The sequence below is a fragment of the Salminus brasiliensis genome, chromosome 21 (genome assembly GCF_030463535.1).
Source record: "Salminus brasiliensis chromosome 21, fSalBra1.hap2, whole genome shotgun sequence".
Classification (NCBI taxonomy): Eukaryota; Metazoa; Chordata; class Actinopteri; order Characiformes; family Bryconidae; genus Salminus; species Salminus brasiliensis.
This window is the reverse complement of record NC_132898.1, coordinates 2,434,298-2,454,199: the sequence shown is the minus strand read 5'-3', so window position 1 is coordinate 2,454,199 and position 19,902 is coordinate 2,434,298. Positions and strand designations below refer to the sequence as shown.

Genomic DNA, 19,902 nt, shown 5'->3' with positions numbered 1-19,902 from the left:
TCCCCGTTTTTCACTGAACTCTGCGATCTGGTCATGCAAGACCCGACCGGATTCACATCTCTGTATTTTTCCAGGCGGTCGCCTCACCTTGGAAAATAGGTGTTTGGCGGCTGCTGCTGTGCCGTGTTTAGTCCCAGAGCGGCCATATCGGAGCTCCTCCAGTGAGGTTTAAAGCTTTCTGAATCACTAAAAAGGAAAAACTTGCAAATGAAGAAGACAAACCTGAGTTTATCTGCTTTACACTGTTTACACCAAAGCAGCACCAGCTCCAGCTTTTCAAACAGGTTCACTTCACCTAGGGCAGTGGTGCCTCAGCGGTTAGAGCTCCAGGCTGTTGTGGGTTTGATACTTTTTGGGTGGGTTTGCCACTGTTGGGCCCTTGAGCAAGGCCTTTCACCTTCTCAGCTCCCTGGGAGTGTGTGCTCACACTCACTGTGTGTGTGTGTGTGTGTGTGTGTGTGTGTGTTCAACAAAATGCATCAGTGTCCAAAATGTAATGGTGAATATGGTTGTCTTGACATTTACATTTATGGCATTTAGCTGACGCTCTTACCCAGAGCGACTTACAAGGTAACTCGTATTACAGAGGTGGGCCAGTGTAGTGTTAGGAGTCTTGCCCAAGGACTCTTATTGGTGTAGTGCAGCACAGTCACCCAGACAGGGAATCGAACCCCAGTCTCCCATGTGGTGTTGGTAGCTCACTGTCAGGTAGTGGTTTTATCCATAGCACCACACTGTTTAAAACTTGACCTCATATACAATGGCAAAACAACAACACCAAAGGACACCCAGGTGGACTGAAGTGGACTATGCCATTATCAACGTCCAAAAAAACTAGCTAAACTGTTCGAGGTCACGGCCAAACAAACATCCAACCGAACATTTGTGTTTGTGTTGATCCGGTCGGTGTGCGCTGGTCATTTCATTTTGGCGAACAAAGAACGGCACCCCCAACCGGCTTCTCGTTCAGCTGGTGAAGTTTTGCCGCTACGGTCGTCATCTTCTATTAACACACGAGTTTCTGTTGTCAATTTAGGTTTTGTGAAGCAGTTGGGATGTCGAGTGTCGTCTCAGTACCATCTGTAATTAGAGTTTATGAGAACAAATGACAGTTTCTGTACTAATTATGGCTAGAAACATCTATTTAAGTTTATTTATTTTCCATTGCAAAACAGGGAGAAGCTTATAATAATAATAACATTTTTACTATATAAAAAATAACTAAAACCAAAGTTACAAGCTTAACCAGGGCCAAAATGAGGACATGTACATGAAAAATAACAGGAAGGGAAAACATCCAGACAAGTCACATCTGATGACAGTGAGGTCAGAAATGAATAAGGCCCCAAATGTGATTAACATACTTGAGATTGCAAGAATGCAAGAAGCTGGAGGTCAGATTTAAGGGAACAGCTACATCTTGAGAAACATTTATTGAATTTTTCATTTTAAAGCATGTAAAATCCCTATTTTTTTCTTTTTTAAACTACAAACTAACAGTGGTGGATGTTTCTAGTAGGTTCATGCTTATCCTGCTGAGACCTGTGTCCAGGGTTTTCTATGATGTTCGAAACCCTGATTAATGGAGGTCTTCATTGTCTGAGGGTGTCGTCAGAAAGCAGAGGCTTTGAAACTGAAAGGAACCGTCAGACCCATTAGCAGAAAACTGCTGGAAATCCCCTTTAATCACGAGCCATGAAGAAGGCAGCTCTTCACAAACGACCAGGCAGATGGAAAAGCACAGTTCAACCCAAACATACCACCACCCACCAGAGCATGTGAGTTTCTGGCCTGCGTGATGTGTGCGGCCGTACGGAGGCTGGTGGAAAAGTAAATGAACAGATTAGACGCTTGGATATGACTGGTATGCTTTACCACCTCGATCACGACTGCACCACAAGACACATAAGGCATATTCTGGATGCTTCTCTTTATGCAAACGAAACTTGAATACTGAGATTTCCAAAAAAACATTTCACAACCCGATGAAGGCTGGACCTTTTTAACAAGTGCGCTACGTCTACGTAGGCGGAGTTCACCTGCATCTGCAGCAGCTGCAGTAGTAGTAGGTTCTTACGATCTCTACGGGGTATAAAACGAAACCTTTGGTTTGAGAGTAATGACGATACAATTCAGCACTGATTGATAAATGACGAATGTAAAGAGGTGCGACGGCACACATTACCATATTCAAGCAGAACGAGAGTCGCACTGAATGAACGAGTAAAGGAATTCAAGCCTACTGTAAAAAAGTCTGCATTTTTACTGCATCTGTCAACACCTGACTTGACCCCATTTTAACAACGACTAGGTTTAACCTGCACAAATCTGGGACTGGATTCACAAAAGTGCTTTAAGAAAGAAATTTCTCTTAGATGAGCTTTATGTTTGAACTTTGTGCTGAAGATTAAAATTAAGAAATTGCTTTTCTACGCAAATATTTTTCAGATTTTTCTGAAGAAATTCTAAGAATAATTGGTATTCTCCTAAATAAATATCTTAAGTATTTTCTTAACCTTATGGCAGCAAGTTCAGAAGGTAAAAGTTTAGTAGACTAGAATTAATGTCTAATAAAACAGCATTAAATATGGAGATTGATTAAAGTACTATTAGCGTCTACAGGAGAACAACGTTTGCCAATTGTTCTTAGAGTTATTTCAAAAATAAAATGTCATGAAGACAATTTTGAAAATGTTTAAAATTCTTAAAGTTTTCTGAAAAATGAGAATTTATCTTAAATGTATCTTTTTCTTAAGCAAGTAAAAAAAAACAGCTTTTCTGAGATTTTTGTGAATCCAGCCCCTGATTAACCAGATTTTTACCAACTCTGCGGGTCGTCAGAAAGCAGAGGTTTTGAAACTGCAAGGGTTTTTGAGGCACAGGGTGCAGAAGAACTGGTCTAATCAAGACCTAATTCTCAACATTTCTGCTAGTTTATTCTAATCTGAGTTGCAGGAAAGTCTCAAAAACTTTCCTTTCTGCTTCCACCCATCACATTTGTTCAGAATTGCACATGAAGCTGCTGCTACCACCATTTCCTCACCTCCGAATTCAGTAGAATCAAAACCACACCCGGAAATAAATGCATCTAAACCTTGTTCCTAAAGCAACACCTGGTAACTTCAACAGAAATATTGAACACGACCATAAAAACACACGACGTCAACAGCTTAGCCGTAGCGATTAGCCAAGCAAGCCTGAGCACAAGATAAGCATGCACATGCCTGCCCACTAACTACTGGATTATACGGCGGTAGGAAGGAATTTCAGAACAGCGGCCCGACGCGAGGGCTGGGTGGCTCAAACACGCTTGGAGGAGGACACTAACGGACCAGCGCTGCGTTGGGAATGGTTCGCTCCGAACACAGTAGTGAAGTCGCTCACTTTTCAAGGCAACAGAGACGTCTCAAACGCTGAACAGGGCGACGCGGTGCATCGTTTCTGTCTTGGATCACAGATCGCTCTACAGGAGCCCTGTGTCTGTAGCTACTTAGAGCTGAGGGGCTCTAAGAGAACCAACATTGGCACAGCCTAGAATGAACACTGCAAAAAAACAAACAAACAAACTTAATTTTCCACTTTTTTTGACATAATTCGAATCTGGCAGCTGTTCTTGACATTGTGTCTGAATTTCATGATGACCAATAGAAATGCTCGGAATCCAAAATAACTTGGAATAGCAGCTCACACTGACTTCCAGTGAATGTTTTGAAGGTTTCGTAATTTTGGAAATGACAAAATTACAAGATTATTACATGGAAGTGGAGATATTTCAACATTGGACAATCGTATGAACATTGTAACTGTGCAGATTTCTTCTGGGAAAGCTGATTTCTGCTTAAAAATGATTTGAACAAACAACAGCAACAAAATAAAAACAGTGTACACAAACACACATTCCCTTTTTTTCTCCCAAATAACAACAAAAAAGTCAAAATATGGCTTGGAGTCGTGGACAGATTTACTGTGGAGCGTAAAAAGAATGTCTTAAATAGCACCGGACCACAAAAAGGAAGGTGAGTGGCCGGGGGTTGGAGTTGGGAATAGAGGGGAAAAAAAGGAAAAAGGGGAAAAACACCACCTCGGCGTGTACTCGAGGCTGTCCCAGGTAAATATAGAACATATAGGAATTCTTTAAGCAAACCCAGAGTGGAAGTATGTAGGCGTATGTAATCCAGCAGAGGCTGCTGTCAGATGCTTGTGGTTTAGTATCCGGTCTTTGGTGGTTCCACATAGGCAGGGTTGTAGGGAGGCTGAGCTGCACCGTAGTCTGTTGTTGGGGGTGGGTGAGCGTAGCCTGGCTGGGTGGGTGGCTGGAGGGGATATGGAGGATGGCCACCATCAAACGCAGCCTGGCTATACGGCGCAGGATATCCTGGGCCCACAGTGGAGGAAACAAGCACATGGTTAGGACATAACGAACATCATTTATATATAAAAAATGTTTTAAAAAGAGAGCCCTGCCTCACCCTGATCACCATATGCCTGATTCGACTAAGCTGCTTATTAGAAGCCTTTCCTGGGCTGTAGTGGTGCATTTGGACAGGGCTTGAAAACGTGAATTTATGAGTTCACCACAAGGAAGTAGGACTCAGATGGCTGACAAAGTTGTAAATATCAGTGTTAAAGGTTTCCCAGGGTTAACAGAATGAAACGGAATGAACCTCATTGTCCTGATAGTGACCAGTCACCTGCCCCCTTACCCTTCTTACTTTCTTAATTTAAGATTGGTCATTTCCCTACAAATGACCGGGGCTGTAATCATAGGCACTGTATCTTCCTGTTTATCAACCAAATCTTCTACCTTGTTAGATTTGTTAGATTTGTACTTCCAGCAGGTAGTCTAGATTTAATACTAGCTGAAAAAGAGCACGTCTGAATGTTAGCTAAAGGCTCTGGCTGAATTAAAGTAGAAGTAACATAAGGCCAAGGTATTACAGATATAGCAGCTATAACGCTTAGTACAGCGCTGATAAACACTGCAGAAATCACTTGCAGTATCCCATTCTGGCTCTTTTCATGTTGAACGTAGTTCCTGATAAATAAAACATTAAGACAATACGATGTTTGTAAACTGATCAGTCCAACTTTGAGTTATCGAGGATCGCCCTAATGCACCATTAGAGCCGGAGAAGTATTAGACTATGCAGGGCAGTAATACTCTAAAACTCAGCTTCGTTTTCTTCAGCTTTTTTACTTCATATCCATCCGTCATGGTTTCCATTTTCCAGTAATAAATAATTAATGAAATAAACACAAACAAAACGAGCACTAATCACAGGGTAGCAAGGAGAAGTATTAGACTAGGTCCTGGAAAAGCTAGTCTGATCACAGTTCCTGTTTCCATAATAATGTCCAGCAGTGTTTTCACTCAAACAGGCTTCAGCTAATCAGCTGTTAAAGCTGAAAGTTTTAATAGAAAGAGGATTTTTAACCTTTAAACTACAAACTAAACCAAACACACAGTCTCAGAATAACACCAGGAGTAAAAACCCAGAGTAAATGTAGTAATGCAGTATTAATGCAATTAAAACTAAAGCTGTTCACAATGTCACCTCAAACAGAGCGCAGTTTTTTGACGGGTTCAGTGTCTGAAGTTTGCCTTTTTAGTTTTGTACTAAAGTCATCAGATTTGTTTATTTATCTTCACTTCAAAAATCAAGCAAAATATGTCATTTAAACAAAGTTGCCCAAACATTTGCATGTGCCTGTCCATAAGCTTATTGAAAGGCACATGCAAATGTATGGGCAACTTTGTTTAAATGACATTTTGCTTGATTTTTGAAGTGAAGATAAATAAACAAATCTTATGCAGGACATAAACTCAATTGTGGCATTTTTCTGCAAACTGTAGAGGATATATACACAATTTTTTATACTTAATATTTATTTATATGTTTGATGTTTATTGTTGCACCATGGGTTTGAGAGTAATGCAGTTTTAATCCTGTGTATGTACATATTGCAATAAAGCTGACTTTGGCATAAATAAATTAAATCCAGAGTGTGTGTGATTTTATATATATTCACATATATACATATATACACACACACACACACACACACACACACACACACACATATATATATTAGTCGCTGTCCAATAAAAAACATGTATCTACAAAATGGTGACTTTACATGCTTTTGACATGTAGTCAGAGTTAATGCAGAATAAGTGTTTATTCCAGGTAATTTAGAGCATTTCTATTGGTCTATTCATCCAGAATTATTTACACAGTATAATGAAGCAGCTACAGGGTTCAAACCAGGGAGAAAACCAAAAACAATCAAAAATAGAGAGACGTTTTTCATTGGACAGCAGCGATATTGTGAGTGTGTATTAAAATATGCTGAAACTTGAACTACATGCAATTTGACCTCAGACACTAAACAGGTCTTGGCTGATGAACCACGCCTGGGATGAACACGTGTTAAAGCCCCTGTCCACTGACTTTCATGATCTTTAAATCTGCAGTAATAGGTAATAGGTACGAATGTGGCACAAACATGGTAGAAAGAGGTTCTTATTAGTTCTTACCACTCTCATGGTATGGAGGAGGGGGTCCTGGTGCATAAGGCTGTCCCTGATATGGTGCAGCGGGCATGGGCTGCCCTTTGTACCCAGGCTGAGCGCTGTACCCAGGCTGAGCGCTGTACCCAGGCTGAGCGCTGTACCCAGGCTGAGCTGGAACATGCTGGTATGCTGGGCTGGTGTACTGAGGCCCAGGGTTGGTGGGCTGCTGGGGATACTGGCTGCTTATCACTGTCGTGTGAGTGGTAGATGTGACCACCGCTGTGTGAACAAAGCCCAGACTTAATATTTAACGACTGGATGATTTTCCCCAAGATGTAAAAGTTAGAAAACAGACAGTAAGTGTGTATTAAAGTGTGGAAAAGGTGTGTTTTACATTACATTTCCTACACAGTGAGAAAGCTAAATACTCTTTGGTTGAGGTTAAAAATACACAAGAGAGGCCAAAATATAAACAAACTAAAAATGAAACCAAACCCAAAGCAAAACACTACCAAAGTGGAACCACCCTCTCAGGTATGCTGCCTCACAACTTGCAAATAGTTCACCTTGAAGCAATGATGGAAGTGTAAGATCATTTAAAATGCATGATGTCTTGGTATCAGACATGCAAGCCCATCTTCCAGCCAATTATTGATCATGCTCCATTTCAACTCTGAGGTCATTGAGGGTGACCGTCATTTAACAATGCAGCTTAGCCAATACATTAAATATGATATTTCCATTATATAACATAACAGATGTAAAGCAAACACTACAGACAATCATAGTTACATTTAAAAGCAAAAATCTAATTTAAATTATTAGAAACATAAAAATTAGTCAAATAATGAAATCAATAAATAAGTGAAATTAAAATTATTTCACTATTTTTTTTAAATAAATAAGCTGTTAAACAAAACATATACGGATATTAAGCTGCTAAATTATCCCATCACATAAAACCTGCCTACATCACCTGTTTAGACAGTTCAGCCCCGCCCACTCAGCCAATCAGCATGGCTGTCATTTACATACATCAGTTTAAAGCCACAGCAACAAAAACAGCCTTTAATTCTAGGCTGTAGATTAAAAAGGAAAGGAAAGTGTAGAATGGGGATTCAGCCGAGACAATGAAAACACAATGAGGCTGACGACGGAAGCTGCAGAAAAACTGATAAACGAAGACAACATTCACAGACAACAGACACCCACTGTCTCATCGTCAGAAGCCCCCAGTGTGACTTTTTTTTTTTAATAACAAAGTCTGTGACCACTTCCTGCATGACATCTCTGCAACAACTCCTTCAAATGCTGTTGGAAAATGTGAGTCAGGCTGGGTGGAGAGTCCCCCAGCATACTGCTTTACCCCAAGTTCAGGCAAAATTCCAGCCAGCCCACAAGATAAGCTGTAGGGCCAAACCAAAGAACTGTAGAAGGCGTCCAAAAGCACGACAGCAATGATTTAAAGTTAAACTGTACCAAATATTTTAAATTAGTAATAAAAGTATTATTACAATTTACCATTTTATTAATTTAAGATGAAATAATAAAAACAGCTAAAAGCATCTGTCATTTTTTCATTGTACAAGTACACTGCAGTTACAGTACTGTAGCATTAAAAGACTACTCAGCGGTCATCAGTACTGGCCCTAAAAAGGCTTATGCGAACATTCAGAGCTCAGAGTGGGGACCAAATTCATCAGCAAGCTGGAAACCGAAATATTAAACTAATTCTGACGTTTAATCTCCTGAGATTAGTTTTAAAATAAGCTTATTTTTAAATGAGTGAACGCTCACATGCTTCTGCACAACTGCAGCACGTTTTGGCAGGAAGGAGAGGAAGGAGGCGCGGGGAACCCACCTCAGAGTCATTGTTTTGTTTTGTTTTTTACAGCAATGTGAATTTGATTGAATGTTACACAACAGAATATTAAATTTAAGAAATTCCTGATCAGAAATTAATTGGCAGGACATTTTAAAATAAATTAAATTATTATTTTTTTGAAAATCAAAAAAGTTCCGTTCTATTAAAAATATAATTATACAAGAATTAATTGTAAATAATTACTTAATTATGTAATTTTTTTTTTATTAAATGACCTAATTTCCAAAATAATACTAATGTATTGTTATTATTGTATTATATTAATGTATTATAGTTGCAAATTAAATATTACAGTTACTCATATATATTACAGTTACTAATATGCTCATCAAATAAGTTTTAGGAAAACAGAAAAAGTGAAAACTGAGTGATGAGCAAGCTGTAAATTATTTAAAATTAAATAAAATTTAAATAAATTTCACAAATGAAGTTATAATAAAATGAATATCCAGACTGTCCCAAATGTCAGAGAAAATTGATAAATAAATATAAGTATAAATATAAATAAGATCAAATAGAAATCACTGTATACATATAATACAGATTTACTGTAATTTACTGTACTTATCAAACTTCTACTTGTCCTCCTACCTGAAATACTGAATAAACCATCTACAATAATCTATCTTATAATATTTACCTTGCCTATTGTATATAGCTTATATATAAACTACACTAAGTTTCTGTATATGAAATAAAACTCTATACAACACTGATTAACACACATGACTCCAACCTGTTCATTTGTAACATGCATTGTGTTTTCCTGCACCAGTCCTCAGGCAGCCTGTACAATTTCATTTAATGGTTCATTTCCAGCTCCCAGCACACTCCCAGCAGATACCCAACAGCTGCAAGGACTCTCATCCTGCTCAAGTGTGTTGGGGAAATATCCGGCGAGTCTGGGGACTGATTCAAGAGCTTCTGCCTTCAATTAGCACAGCAAACATTCGACTGTAACGCACAAAAGCGTAGACTTACGCCTGGGTTTCCTGCACATTTTGTACAAGCAGCAGCATGGGCACACACAGCAGACCACGAACAGGACGATCATGAAGATCACGCTCCCTATGACGGAGCCAATGGCGAGGGAGTTGATCTTCGTGTTGCCGCTGGAAAACAACAACAAAACAACAAGGATCAGAGACTGGGTTCATCACAGGGCTGCAGCATATGGATATAACGGATATACAATAACAAGAGGAACCTAGTTTTGCTGGACTGCCATTGGCTGCATAGGATCATCAGTGGCATTTTAACAATATGTAGCATTTCCTGTGACTTTCCTGTGAGCCTTAAGATGTAGACCCCATATTTACTAGTGTTTAGATGTGAAGGTTGTCGGCCAGGTTGTCAGTTAGGTTGTGGCTGTTGCGATGCTGGGCGAGGCTGGCACCACTTCCCTTTACAGTCATATTTCACTTAAGATTACATAAGATTACAGCTCCTCTCAGCAGCTCAGACACATGTTAGCTTTGTGTTGAGGTTTGTTTCCTCAGACCGCCAGTACCAGAAAACCCAGCCAGACACCCAGCCAGGCAGTCAGTTACTCACTCCCCCAGCCAGTCAGTCAGTCAGTCACTCCCCCAGCCAGTCAGTCACTCCCCCAGCCAGTCAGTCAGTCACTCCCACAGCCAGTCAGTCAGTCAGTCACTTCCCCCAGCCAGTCAGTCAGTCAGTCACTTCCCCCCTCCAATCAGTCAGTCACTCCCCCAGCCAATCAGTCAGTCACTCACTCCCCCAGCCAATCAGTCAGTCACCCAGCCAATCAGTCAGTCAGTCACTCCCCCAGCCAGTCAGTCACTCCCCCAGCCAATCAGTCAGTCACTCACTCACCCAGCCAATCAGTCACTCACCCAGCCAGTCACTCACTCACCCAGCCAGTCAGTCACTCCCAGAGCCAATCAGCCAGTCAGTCACTCCCCCAGCCAATCAGTCAGTCAGTCACTCACTCACCCAGCCAGTCAGTCACTCCCAGAGCCAATCAGCCAGTCAGTCACTCACTCACCCAGCCAGTCAGTCACTCCCCCAGCCAATCAATCAGTCAGTCACTCACTCACCCAGCCAGCCAACGGTTGGAAACGGAACAGTTTAGTGGAACGGTGGGAGTTCTACTAGGTGGTGGAACCACAGATGGTTCACATTCCTGTAACGGCTCCATCAGACAATATGACAGACTATTTATACCTCAAGGGAACAGACTCTGTAATGCTGCCATCATCTTCCCAGTAAATAACCACAAGCACAAGTGAAGACAGAGAGAAGATAAGATCCACAATATCAGCGAGACCAGTGTTAGAGAGGTCAGGATGCTGGATGATTGATTACCACCCACATCATTCCTAACTCCCCACCTCATCCCAAACAAATGTACTGGATGGAGCTCCACCACCATCATTCCAGAGAACACAGTTCCTCCACTGCTCCACAGCTCCTTAATGCCGGGGGGGCTTTATACCCCTCTACTAGCCCACGCCTGGCAGTAGGCAGCATGGTGCCAATAGGGTCATGAAGTTGATCTGCTCCAGAGAGTCCTATTATTCTATTGGCAGTTCTTCTTCTCTACAGAGACTAGAAAGCTGTGTGTGTGTGTGCATTTGCACATCTGTGTCAGCAATGGGTGCAACTTAAAGTAGCTGAATGCATTCATTAGAAGGGGTGTCCACAAACATTTGGACATATGTTGTTCATATGCTTATGCAAACTTTCTGACCAAGCCAAAAAAAAAAAAAAAAAAAGGATAATCTTATAACCTGAGGCCTTTTTGAGAAAACACAACAGAAAACAAGACAGACCATAATACTCGTTCCACTAAATTATTTAATAATAATGATTCAGGCTAGAGCTAGAGCTCGGCCCACAGAGTCAGCCAGCACTAACAGCACTAACCAGCACTAGCTTTTGTGAAATATTAGCTCAGTGTTTCCCAACTCCACTGCTGCAGTCCACTCCAGGTTCAGGCCTTCTGTGGTCTTCAGTCCTTATCAGCTAATTATCAACTCCTTGAGCTTAATCGGGCGCATTAAGTCAGGAATAACTAAACCGTGCAGGGCAACGAAACTGGAGAGAGAACATGTCGGACTGGCAGGACACAAAAGTCATGCGCTTGGATGCAGCTGGGTGAGGTTCTGCAGTTGTTTTTTGAGGAAATGTCCTGATGGCGTCATCATACGGCCTGTAAGCCATTATTACCATTTGAGTAAACCACACTGTTGCACCACTAAAGGGAGATTTAACAGCCAGGAAAGGTCTTGAACGTATAATCATCTCTGTGCTACATGGACAAAAGTATTGGGACACCTGCTCATTCGTTCAATGTTCTTCTGACATTAAGGGTATTAAAAAGTTGATTCTGCTTTTGTTACCTGTACTGTCCAGGGAAGAAGGCATTGCTGTGAGGTTTGATTGCATTCAGCAACATGAATGCTAGTAAGGTCAGAGTGTTGGCTGGATGATCACCACACACCTAAATGAATCCCCAACTTATCCTAAAAGTACTGGATAGGGCACAACCATCCATCATCCCAGAGAACACAGTACTTCCACTGCTCCACAGCTCAATGCTGGGGGGCTTTACACCCCCTCTAGCCCACACCTGGCATTAGGCAGCATGGTGCCAATAGGTTCCAGAGAGTCCTATTTTTTGGCAGTCCTTCTCTACAGGGACTATACAAGCTGTGTGTGTGCATTTGCACATCTGTGCAACCTAAAGTAGCTGAATGCATTCTTTGGAAGGGGTGTCCACAAACATATGGACATAGCCTGAAAACCATTGTTAAAAAAAAAAAAGCCAGACCACTCACTGCTGCACATTAAATAAACGATCCTGTCAATAACGGAAATGAGAAGGACGTAATGAGAAGGAGACTGAGGGAGCTATTCTCGACACTGACCAGGGTTCCACTAGCTGTACAGATAAAAGCTGGTCATCAGAGAGACCGGAGGTTGAGGTAGCACGGTGTGGTACTGAGCCTAAGGCTGTGTTTACAAGAACACACTCACTTTCAGTCTAAGAAACTGGACCAAACCAAAACCAAGAGTTCATTAGATGTTCTAAACCACTGGGTCAGAGTGTCCCCAAAACATCAGGCAGGTCTTGTGGAGTATCCCTAGATGCAATGGTCAGTACCTACCAAAAGTGCTGGTGACATGGGCGCCCAAGGCCTCACTGATGCTGAAAGAGGCAATTTACAGGACAGGACAGATACCACAGGACACCTTCAGAGCTTTTGTGGAGTCTGCCTCGAGGGGTCAGAGCTGTTTTGGATGCATAAGGGGGCCTGCTGCAATATTAGGCAGGTGGTTCTAATGTTATGGATGACTGGTGTACAAGTACAGTAGTAGTGTTGTGACTGGTTTCCTTAAAATCCTTCAGCTCCCTCTACAAAAAAAAAAGAGCAGAGAACAGCTACCAATGGTCTCGTATCGTATTTTTAATCAGTTTCCTGCTCACATGATAAAAGCTTCAGCAGCTGAGTTGAGAGAGAATCTGCATACGACAGCTGTTGCCTGGGTTCTTTACCAGTCCAGAGCTTCCTAGGAGAGCAGAAAAGAGACCTACATCTCCTCTACAGTTCACGCAAAGGCCTGTGGGAGACTCCAGGGTAAACTGGAAGGAGGTTCTTTGGGCTGATGAGACTGAAATGGAGCTTTTTGGCCATCGGCGGTGGTGAATGGTGGAAGCTCAGTCACTCAGTATGGCATATTTTCACAAGTGCCATATTCCTTCCATTCCTTAATGATGGATTTCTGGATGGAATTTGCTTGTATCCATCCCCTGACTGATACTCCTCAGTACGCTTTTCTCACTGTGAGTCTTCACTGTGGCTTCATCTGTGGTCAGGAATGCTGATTAACCAGTGACCGGACCTTCCAGACAGGTGTCTTCACCTTCTACAATCACTCACATACACTCAGGTGATCTCCAACCCACTAACTGTGAGACTGTGAGACTACTAGCAACTGCCTGGACCTCTGTTAATTTGGGACAACATCCAAGGGGGTGAATACCTTTTTAAAGGGACTGTAAAAGTTTAGGTAATCCAGGCAAATATGGACTGCTAGTTCTTGTCCAGTGATGAGCGGCTTATAGCTTTTATCAATCTGCTCAGCTACTAACAGAGTCCAGACCTGCCGTTCATTTGCCTCTGGAGATGGTTCTGCTCATTCTGTAGCTTTGGCAAGATTCACGGTCTTGTTTGCTGGAACCTTGAGAAAGGATACAGTTCTACTGTCTCTGTTTTCACTAAAACCAGAGTTTATTGAGTTAAAATTGTACTTTCAGTTCTTTCGTGGCTCTTTTTCTTTTGGCAAGTTTATACTGGCTCAGACCCAGTCCGAGACTCCTGGGGGTCCCTCAACCCCACTTTGAGATTCATGGATCTACACAATATTTACTTACATGTTTGATATTTTGTATTTTTGTATTATTGGATGGGCATACAATGATCAGCCAGGACATTAAAACCACCTGCCTAATACTGCATAGGTCCCTCCAGGTGCTACCAAAACAGCTCTGACCCATAGAGGTCTGGACTCCATGAGACATAGCCAGCAGTAACTTTTTCTGTAGTTTTTTTTTTATTTTTTATGTGCTACAGCAGCTCTTCTGAGAGATCGGACCAAACGGGCAAGACTTTGCTTCCAACACGCATTTGGTCCTAGAGAACTTCACACCCTGCACGTTTCAGTGTTTTCCTGATTTCCAGCTCAGGAAGGCCTTGTTATGTAATAGATTAGTTGGATCAGGCTTGTTGGGATCCGGAAAAACAATAAATGTGCACGGGCAGGGGGATCTCCAGGATCAGGGCTGGGACTTGGTTTCGTTATCGAAAACTCTGGAATGGCAGCAACATCACATGCCAATCTCTGAATAATTGGAGGTGTTTATGTGCATGCCTGCTCTTGTTTTAAGGAATGTTTTATGGGAACTAATTCAACACTACTATTCTGGGTCACTGGTGAAATTGACAGCATTTTAAGAAACTGAGCGAGAAAACGCTACAACTCTACAACATACAATTCGTTGGTCTGTTCAAAGAAGTAAAGGTAAAGGTGCACGTAATTGTCACTGTACAGTGTGGACTTTAATGGGCATTTAACCCATCTGGTAGTGAACACACACTCACACACACACGTGTTAGGGGCAGTGAGTACACACACACACACACCCAGAGCGGTGGGCAGCCAACTCCAGCGCCCGGGAAGCAGAGAGGGTAAAGGGCCTTGCTCAAGGGCCCAACAGTGGCAGCTTGCCGAGCCCGGGAATCGAACCCACAACCCTGTTATCGATATCCCGGCGCTCTAACCGCTGAGCCACCACTGCCCACAAGTGTTTGATTGTTAAAAGTTCTATCATCAATCATCCCCTGCCAATCCTTTATGATGGTTTTATATTTGGCTCTGGAATAAGAAGTTTGGCTCCATGTTGCGTGCCATCAGTAGCTGGAGCCAGAGAGAGCACAACTGGCCTTGCTCTCTCTGGGTGGGTAGATGACTCGCGCTCTCTCCCCACATCACTACAATGTGATGCTGGCCGGCACAAGCATCTGCTAGCAGCCTGCCATCAATGCAGCATCACCGTGCAACCAACGCTGAGCTGGGTATCAAAGTGTTTGACCCAACTCTGAAAAGTGGCGGTGGCTGGTTCTGCATGTGTCGGAGGAGGCATGTGTCAGACAGCAGTACATGTTGTAGGGGAAGAGTACTAATGAGTGGGTGGAGTCATGGGTTATTTAAATTTGGGAAAGGATGGTTCTGCACATAGACTCTTAAAAATAAAGGTGCTACTAGGAGTTCTTTAAGCCATGCCACAGAATGCCACCATTTTTGTGAAAGATATGCAAGTGTGAAGATCCTTTGAACTGGTTAAGAACCTTCACATACAATCCTGTAAACCTTTAAAAGCTTCCTCATGCCCATCTCTTTTACAAAAATGATCTTTAAGGAAACAAAACTTATTCGTCTGCTCAAGGAAACTCTTGTATCATCACGATGTGGCTTTTTATTTTTACCTGAAATACTAGTTTAAAAGTGGTGCTCAAATTCACAGAAGAAAAAAACAAAAGAGCAGATTATGCAAGACCACCAAGACTGATCTACAGGAAACAACAGAGGGAACTGTGCTCTGCAAGCCTGTGTGGTGGAGAACATGCTAACCAGTTTCTCATAGGGGCCACAAAACTCGTGCTACTGCCCACGCTACCTAGACCTAACTGGAGGAGTCGTGGACAAAATAATGAAGAGCAAAAAAAAGGCCTGTCATTCATTTCCTAACCTTTTAATCTCTTTTAATTACCTTTGAGTTTTGGGGAATTTATTATTAAAAAAAATGTATAATTGAGTAAATCTTTGTTACAAATTTAGGAATATTTTGCCAAAAGAAACTGATGTATATACTAGGTATTAGTTCAGTTCAATTAGTTCGAGAACTTATAATATTTGATACTGTGATGTATCTGGACAGTACTGTGATATGTGAGCAACACATCAAAGCACAAAACCTGACACCACTGACAAAATTAAAAGTTTTGTTAAAACAAAATGCTTAAAATGTCTTACAAGACGCAGTAGTCGTCATTCAGTTGTTTCCGAAAGTCAGAACAGCAGTATCTCTCATCACAGCTACCACAACAGAACTGCAGAAAAGAGCAATCCTGGGACGACTTGTAGGTGCCACTGCTGGTGATGTAGCTCTTACAGTCGTCATCTACAAAGACAAGAATTCATTCAGTTCAGATCAATTTGATTCGAATAGAACAAATCAGAATGTGACCATTTGCATAAAAACATACATACATACATACTGGTTGGCAGCACACTTTATAGAACAGTTAAAAGTGATTCTGAATAGCAGCAAAAAAAGGGTTCCACTACTGCCATTAATAATAATAATAATAATAATAATAATATTAATAATCATCATAATAATAATAATCATCATAATGTTATTATTAATGAGTCAAATAAACAGACTACAAATCTAAACACTTATGCCTTATAGACTCAGACCAGATAAAGGATTATTAAATGAGTGTAGTGTAAATAACCACCTCCCTTCACCAAGCATAGACAACTTAGACCACTCATAGGAAATGAAAGTAAGACACAGACCTTTTGCTGGCCCCAAAAAAAGGTTAGAAATTGTGCACAAAAGCAGTCAGGTCTAGTTACCTTTATTTAAGTATAAATATTATTTAAATTACATGATTTAATGGATTTGTACTTTCCAAATAACACTGTTACTACTTCTCTCACTTTCATTACCAGGCAGTTACTAATGGTATCTACTCCTTTTTTGGGCTTAATGTCATTGTGTTATGTTGTGTACTGCTCTGCTTTTATACCATCATACCGACGCACTGATGTTACTTTGCTCAGGGTTTTTTTTTACTCATAATATCCAACATCCTGACGGTCAACTGCAAGGTGCTAAATAAAGGGCGAGTGGTTTAAAATAAATAAACGCTGTATAGAAACAGTCTGTTTCACTTCTAGAAATGTAGCTGGTATTAGTAAAAGTCTATAAGTGAAGAAAGAGGAACAACCGTCCAATCACAACAAGCAAGATCAGGTTTGTCAGGCATTCTGACATTCATTTAGTAGGACTGATCTTACCACCTTCTTTAATATTAATTCAACACTAACTATAACCTGATTTAGCTGTAAAATATTGTGATACTGGACTATTTTATGGGTTTAGTATTCTGTTTTTCCCAAAAAGATCAAAAACAGAAGGCTAGAGCCTAAAAAGGCACAGTTACTACGCTGATGCTGGATATAGGCCTCAAAGTTCACTAGATTCCACTGAAGCTCTGTAGGTTCCTCAAGACGTTTCTCAAGTACTAAAGGTTTTTGAGCTCTGACTTTTGTCCAGTAGCAAATAAAAGAAGTTAAGTATTAAGTACTTAAGTATTATTTAAGTACTGACTGTTCCAACATACTTAAACATTTGTTAAATTAGGCTTAGTTCCAAACACTATCTTCTACAAAAACCTAGTTCTTGTAAACCGAATAATGGTAAGTCTCTGGCGTTGTTTATGATAAGCTGTAAAATGCAGTATTAAAAGCTTTGTTTACAAACAGCCAGAAGAAAACCACAAACAATGTTATAACAATATATTTTAAAATATCTGAAACTTTCTTAAGAGATTATTTAAAAACTTTTATTAAATATTTGAAAGTTTTTCCTAAATATCGCTGCTGTCCAATGAAAAACATGCATCTTCATTTTTGTCCGTTTCTTTAGTTTTCTCCATGTTTTTTGAATCCTGTAGCTGCTTCTGTACACTTAGTAAATAATTCTGGATGAATAAACCAATAGAAATGCTCTAAACTACCTGGAATAAACTATTTTATCATTTCCATTCAAGATTGGGTACAGTTTTGCCTTCCCCTGCAAAGTGACCATATTGGAGATACAGGTTTTTCATTGAACAGTGACAATATGCACTTATTAGAGTTTATTTTAATATAATAGATTTTGCTCTTACTTTTAAAAAGTAAAATACAAAAAAACATTTACTCAAGTATGAGTATGAGTTATTACTACTGTGAATAATGGGTATTACCAAAGTACTGACTGTTCTGAGCTGCTTAAACCAGGTTTACATGATTAACTGGAGCCAATATAAAACATGATTAGTTTTATTATTCCCAAGGCCTTTCCCCAAATAAAACACAGTTTAAAATAGTCTAGATTTATTTACTCCTATATTTAGGAGGAACCAAGAGTGTTTATCTCAGGAGTGTTACCTACATAACTGACTATTATTTAGGTACAGACAGTTTTGGTGTAATTTAAAATAGGGTTAACATGATTAACTGGAGCAAATGTGAAATGTGATTAGTTGCATTATTATCTATAGGCCTTTCCCTAATAAAACACTGTTAAAAGTAGCATATATGTATATAGAGGATAACATATAGAGTATCCTATATGTTATATATAGAGTGTTACTTTAAGAAATGAGTGTTACTTAAGTTCAGACAGGTTAGTTAATAGTTTTTTTAACATGATTAAGTGGAGCTAATGTAAAATTTGATTAGTTTTATTATATATATAGACCTATATTTAATAAAAACACAGTTAAAAGTAGTCTATATGTGTATACTTCTATATTTAGGAGAAACCAAGAGTGTTTACCATTAGGATGACAGAGTTAAGAAATGAGTATTAAAACTTTTGGCTATTTCAGACAGGTTTGGTCTAATGTAAAATAGTTTTTAACATGATTAACTGAAGAAAATGCGAAATATGACTTGTTTTATTATTATATATAGGCCTATATTTAATAAAACACTGTTAAAAGTAGCATATATGTATATAGAGGATAACATATAGAGTATCCTATAGCTATGTTATATATATATAGAGTGTTACTTTAGGAAATGAGTGTTACTTAAGTTCAGACAGGTTAGTTAATAGTTTTTTTAACATGATTAAGTGGAGCTAATGTAAAATTTGATTAGTTTTATTATATATATAGACCTATATTTAATAAAAACACAGTTAAAAGTAGTCTATATGTGTATACTTCTATATTTAGGAGGAACCTAGAGTGTTTACCTTCAGGATGACAGAGTTACTAGTGCCAAGTCCTATTTCAGACAGGTTCTGTCTCATTTAAAATAAGGTTTTAAACATAATTAACTGAAGCCAATATGATATGTGATGATTTCTAGGGTCTATTCCCTGTTAAAGGAGGAGACGTGGTCTATATTTAGCTTTAGAAAGCTGGAGAGCATGGCGAACACCAGGAGACAAGAAAAGCCCACAAACACCAAAACACCAAAACACCCCGAACATCTGCAGCGAACCTGGCTGTACAGTGAATTACCCAAACAGAAAACACAGCCCAGCCAGCCATACTGTCAGTTTACCGTCTGATCTGCAGCACCTCGGGCTCTACAGCCGTGGCTTTGTTGGACCAACGTTGTGTTTTGAACTGCGAGACCAGCGAACGTTATCTCTACGTCGACCTCAGCAAAACACCCGGACTGACTCCTTAACCCCCTCACACTTACCAGCAGCCGCAGGGGAGAACAAAAGCCCAGCGAAAAGCAGAAGGACAGGGAGAGTTGTCGCCATGGCTGGACGTGAGGCGAGGTCTTCCCTTCAGCTTCGAGAGTAAGTTGGGCGAACGCAGCGCCTGCTAATGTAACATGAGAAGGATCCCACGCCCAACCGCCACAGTGCCTCTGGCGTTGTTTCAATTCCCACCCGTATTCCGGCACGCCCCGCCCCTTCTGCCTCGGAATGAGCTCGGGCTCCAGCGTTGATTGGATACTGAGTTGTACTGTGCGGTTTAACAGCCAATCGTATTGCAAATGAGGCGGGCTTTGTCGGAATACGGGTGGGGATTAAAATACATAAGTTGAGGTAAGCGATATGATTTTTTTTCGATGTGATAAAAGGAAATATAAAAACTAATATCGATATAAAACCGATATCGATATATATATATATTTTTTTAATTAATTTCAACAATAATATTAGTTACTC

General features: G+C 40.4%; 1 protein-coding gene across 1 annotated transcript; it reads right to left on the bottom strand.

The window, feature by feature from the left end:
• Positions 1 to 1,124: 1,124 nt before the first annotated feature.
• shisa10.1 (shisa family member 10, tandem duplicate 1) lies at positions 1,125 to 19,597 on the bottom strand. The gene is made up of 5 exons (XM_072666325.1): positions 19,425 to 19,597; positions 15,960 to 16,107; positions 9,381 to 9,511; positions 6,539 to 6,793; positions 1,125 to 4,375 (listed from the first exon to the last, which is right to left on the bottom strand). The coding sequence occupies exons 1-5, from the start codon at positions 19,486 to 19,488 to the stop codon at positions 4,206 to 4,208; spliced, it is 768 nt and encodes a 255-aa protein (XP_072522426.1). The 5' UTR covers positions 19,489 to 19,597; the 3' UTR covers positions 1,125 to 4,205.
• Between the last annotated feature and the right edge of the window lie 305 nt (positions 19,598 to 19,902).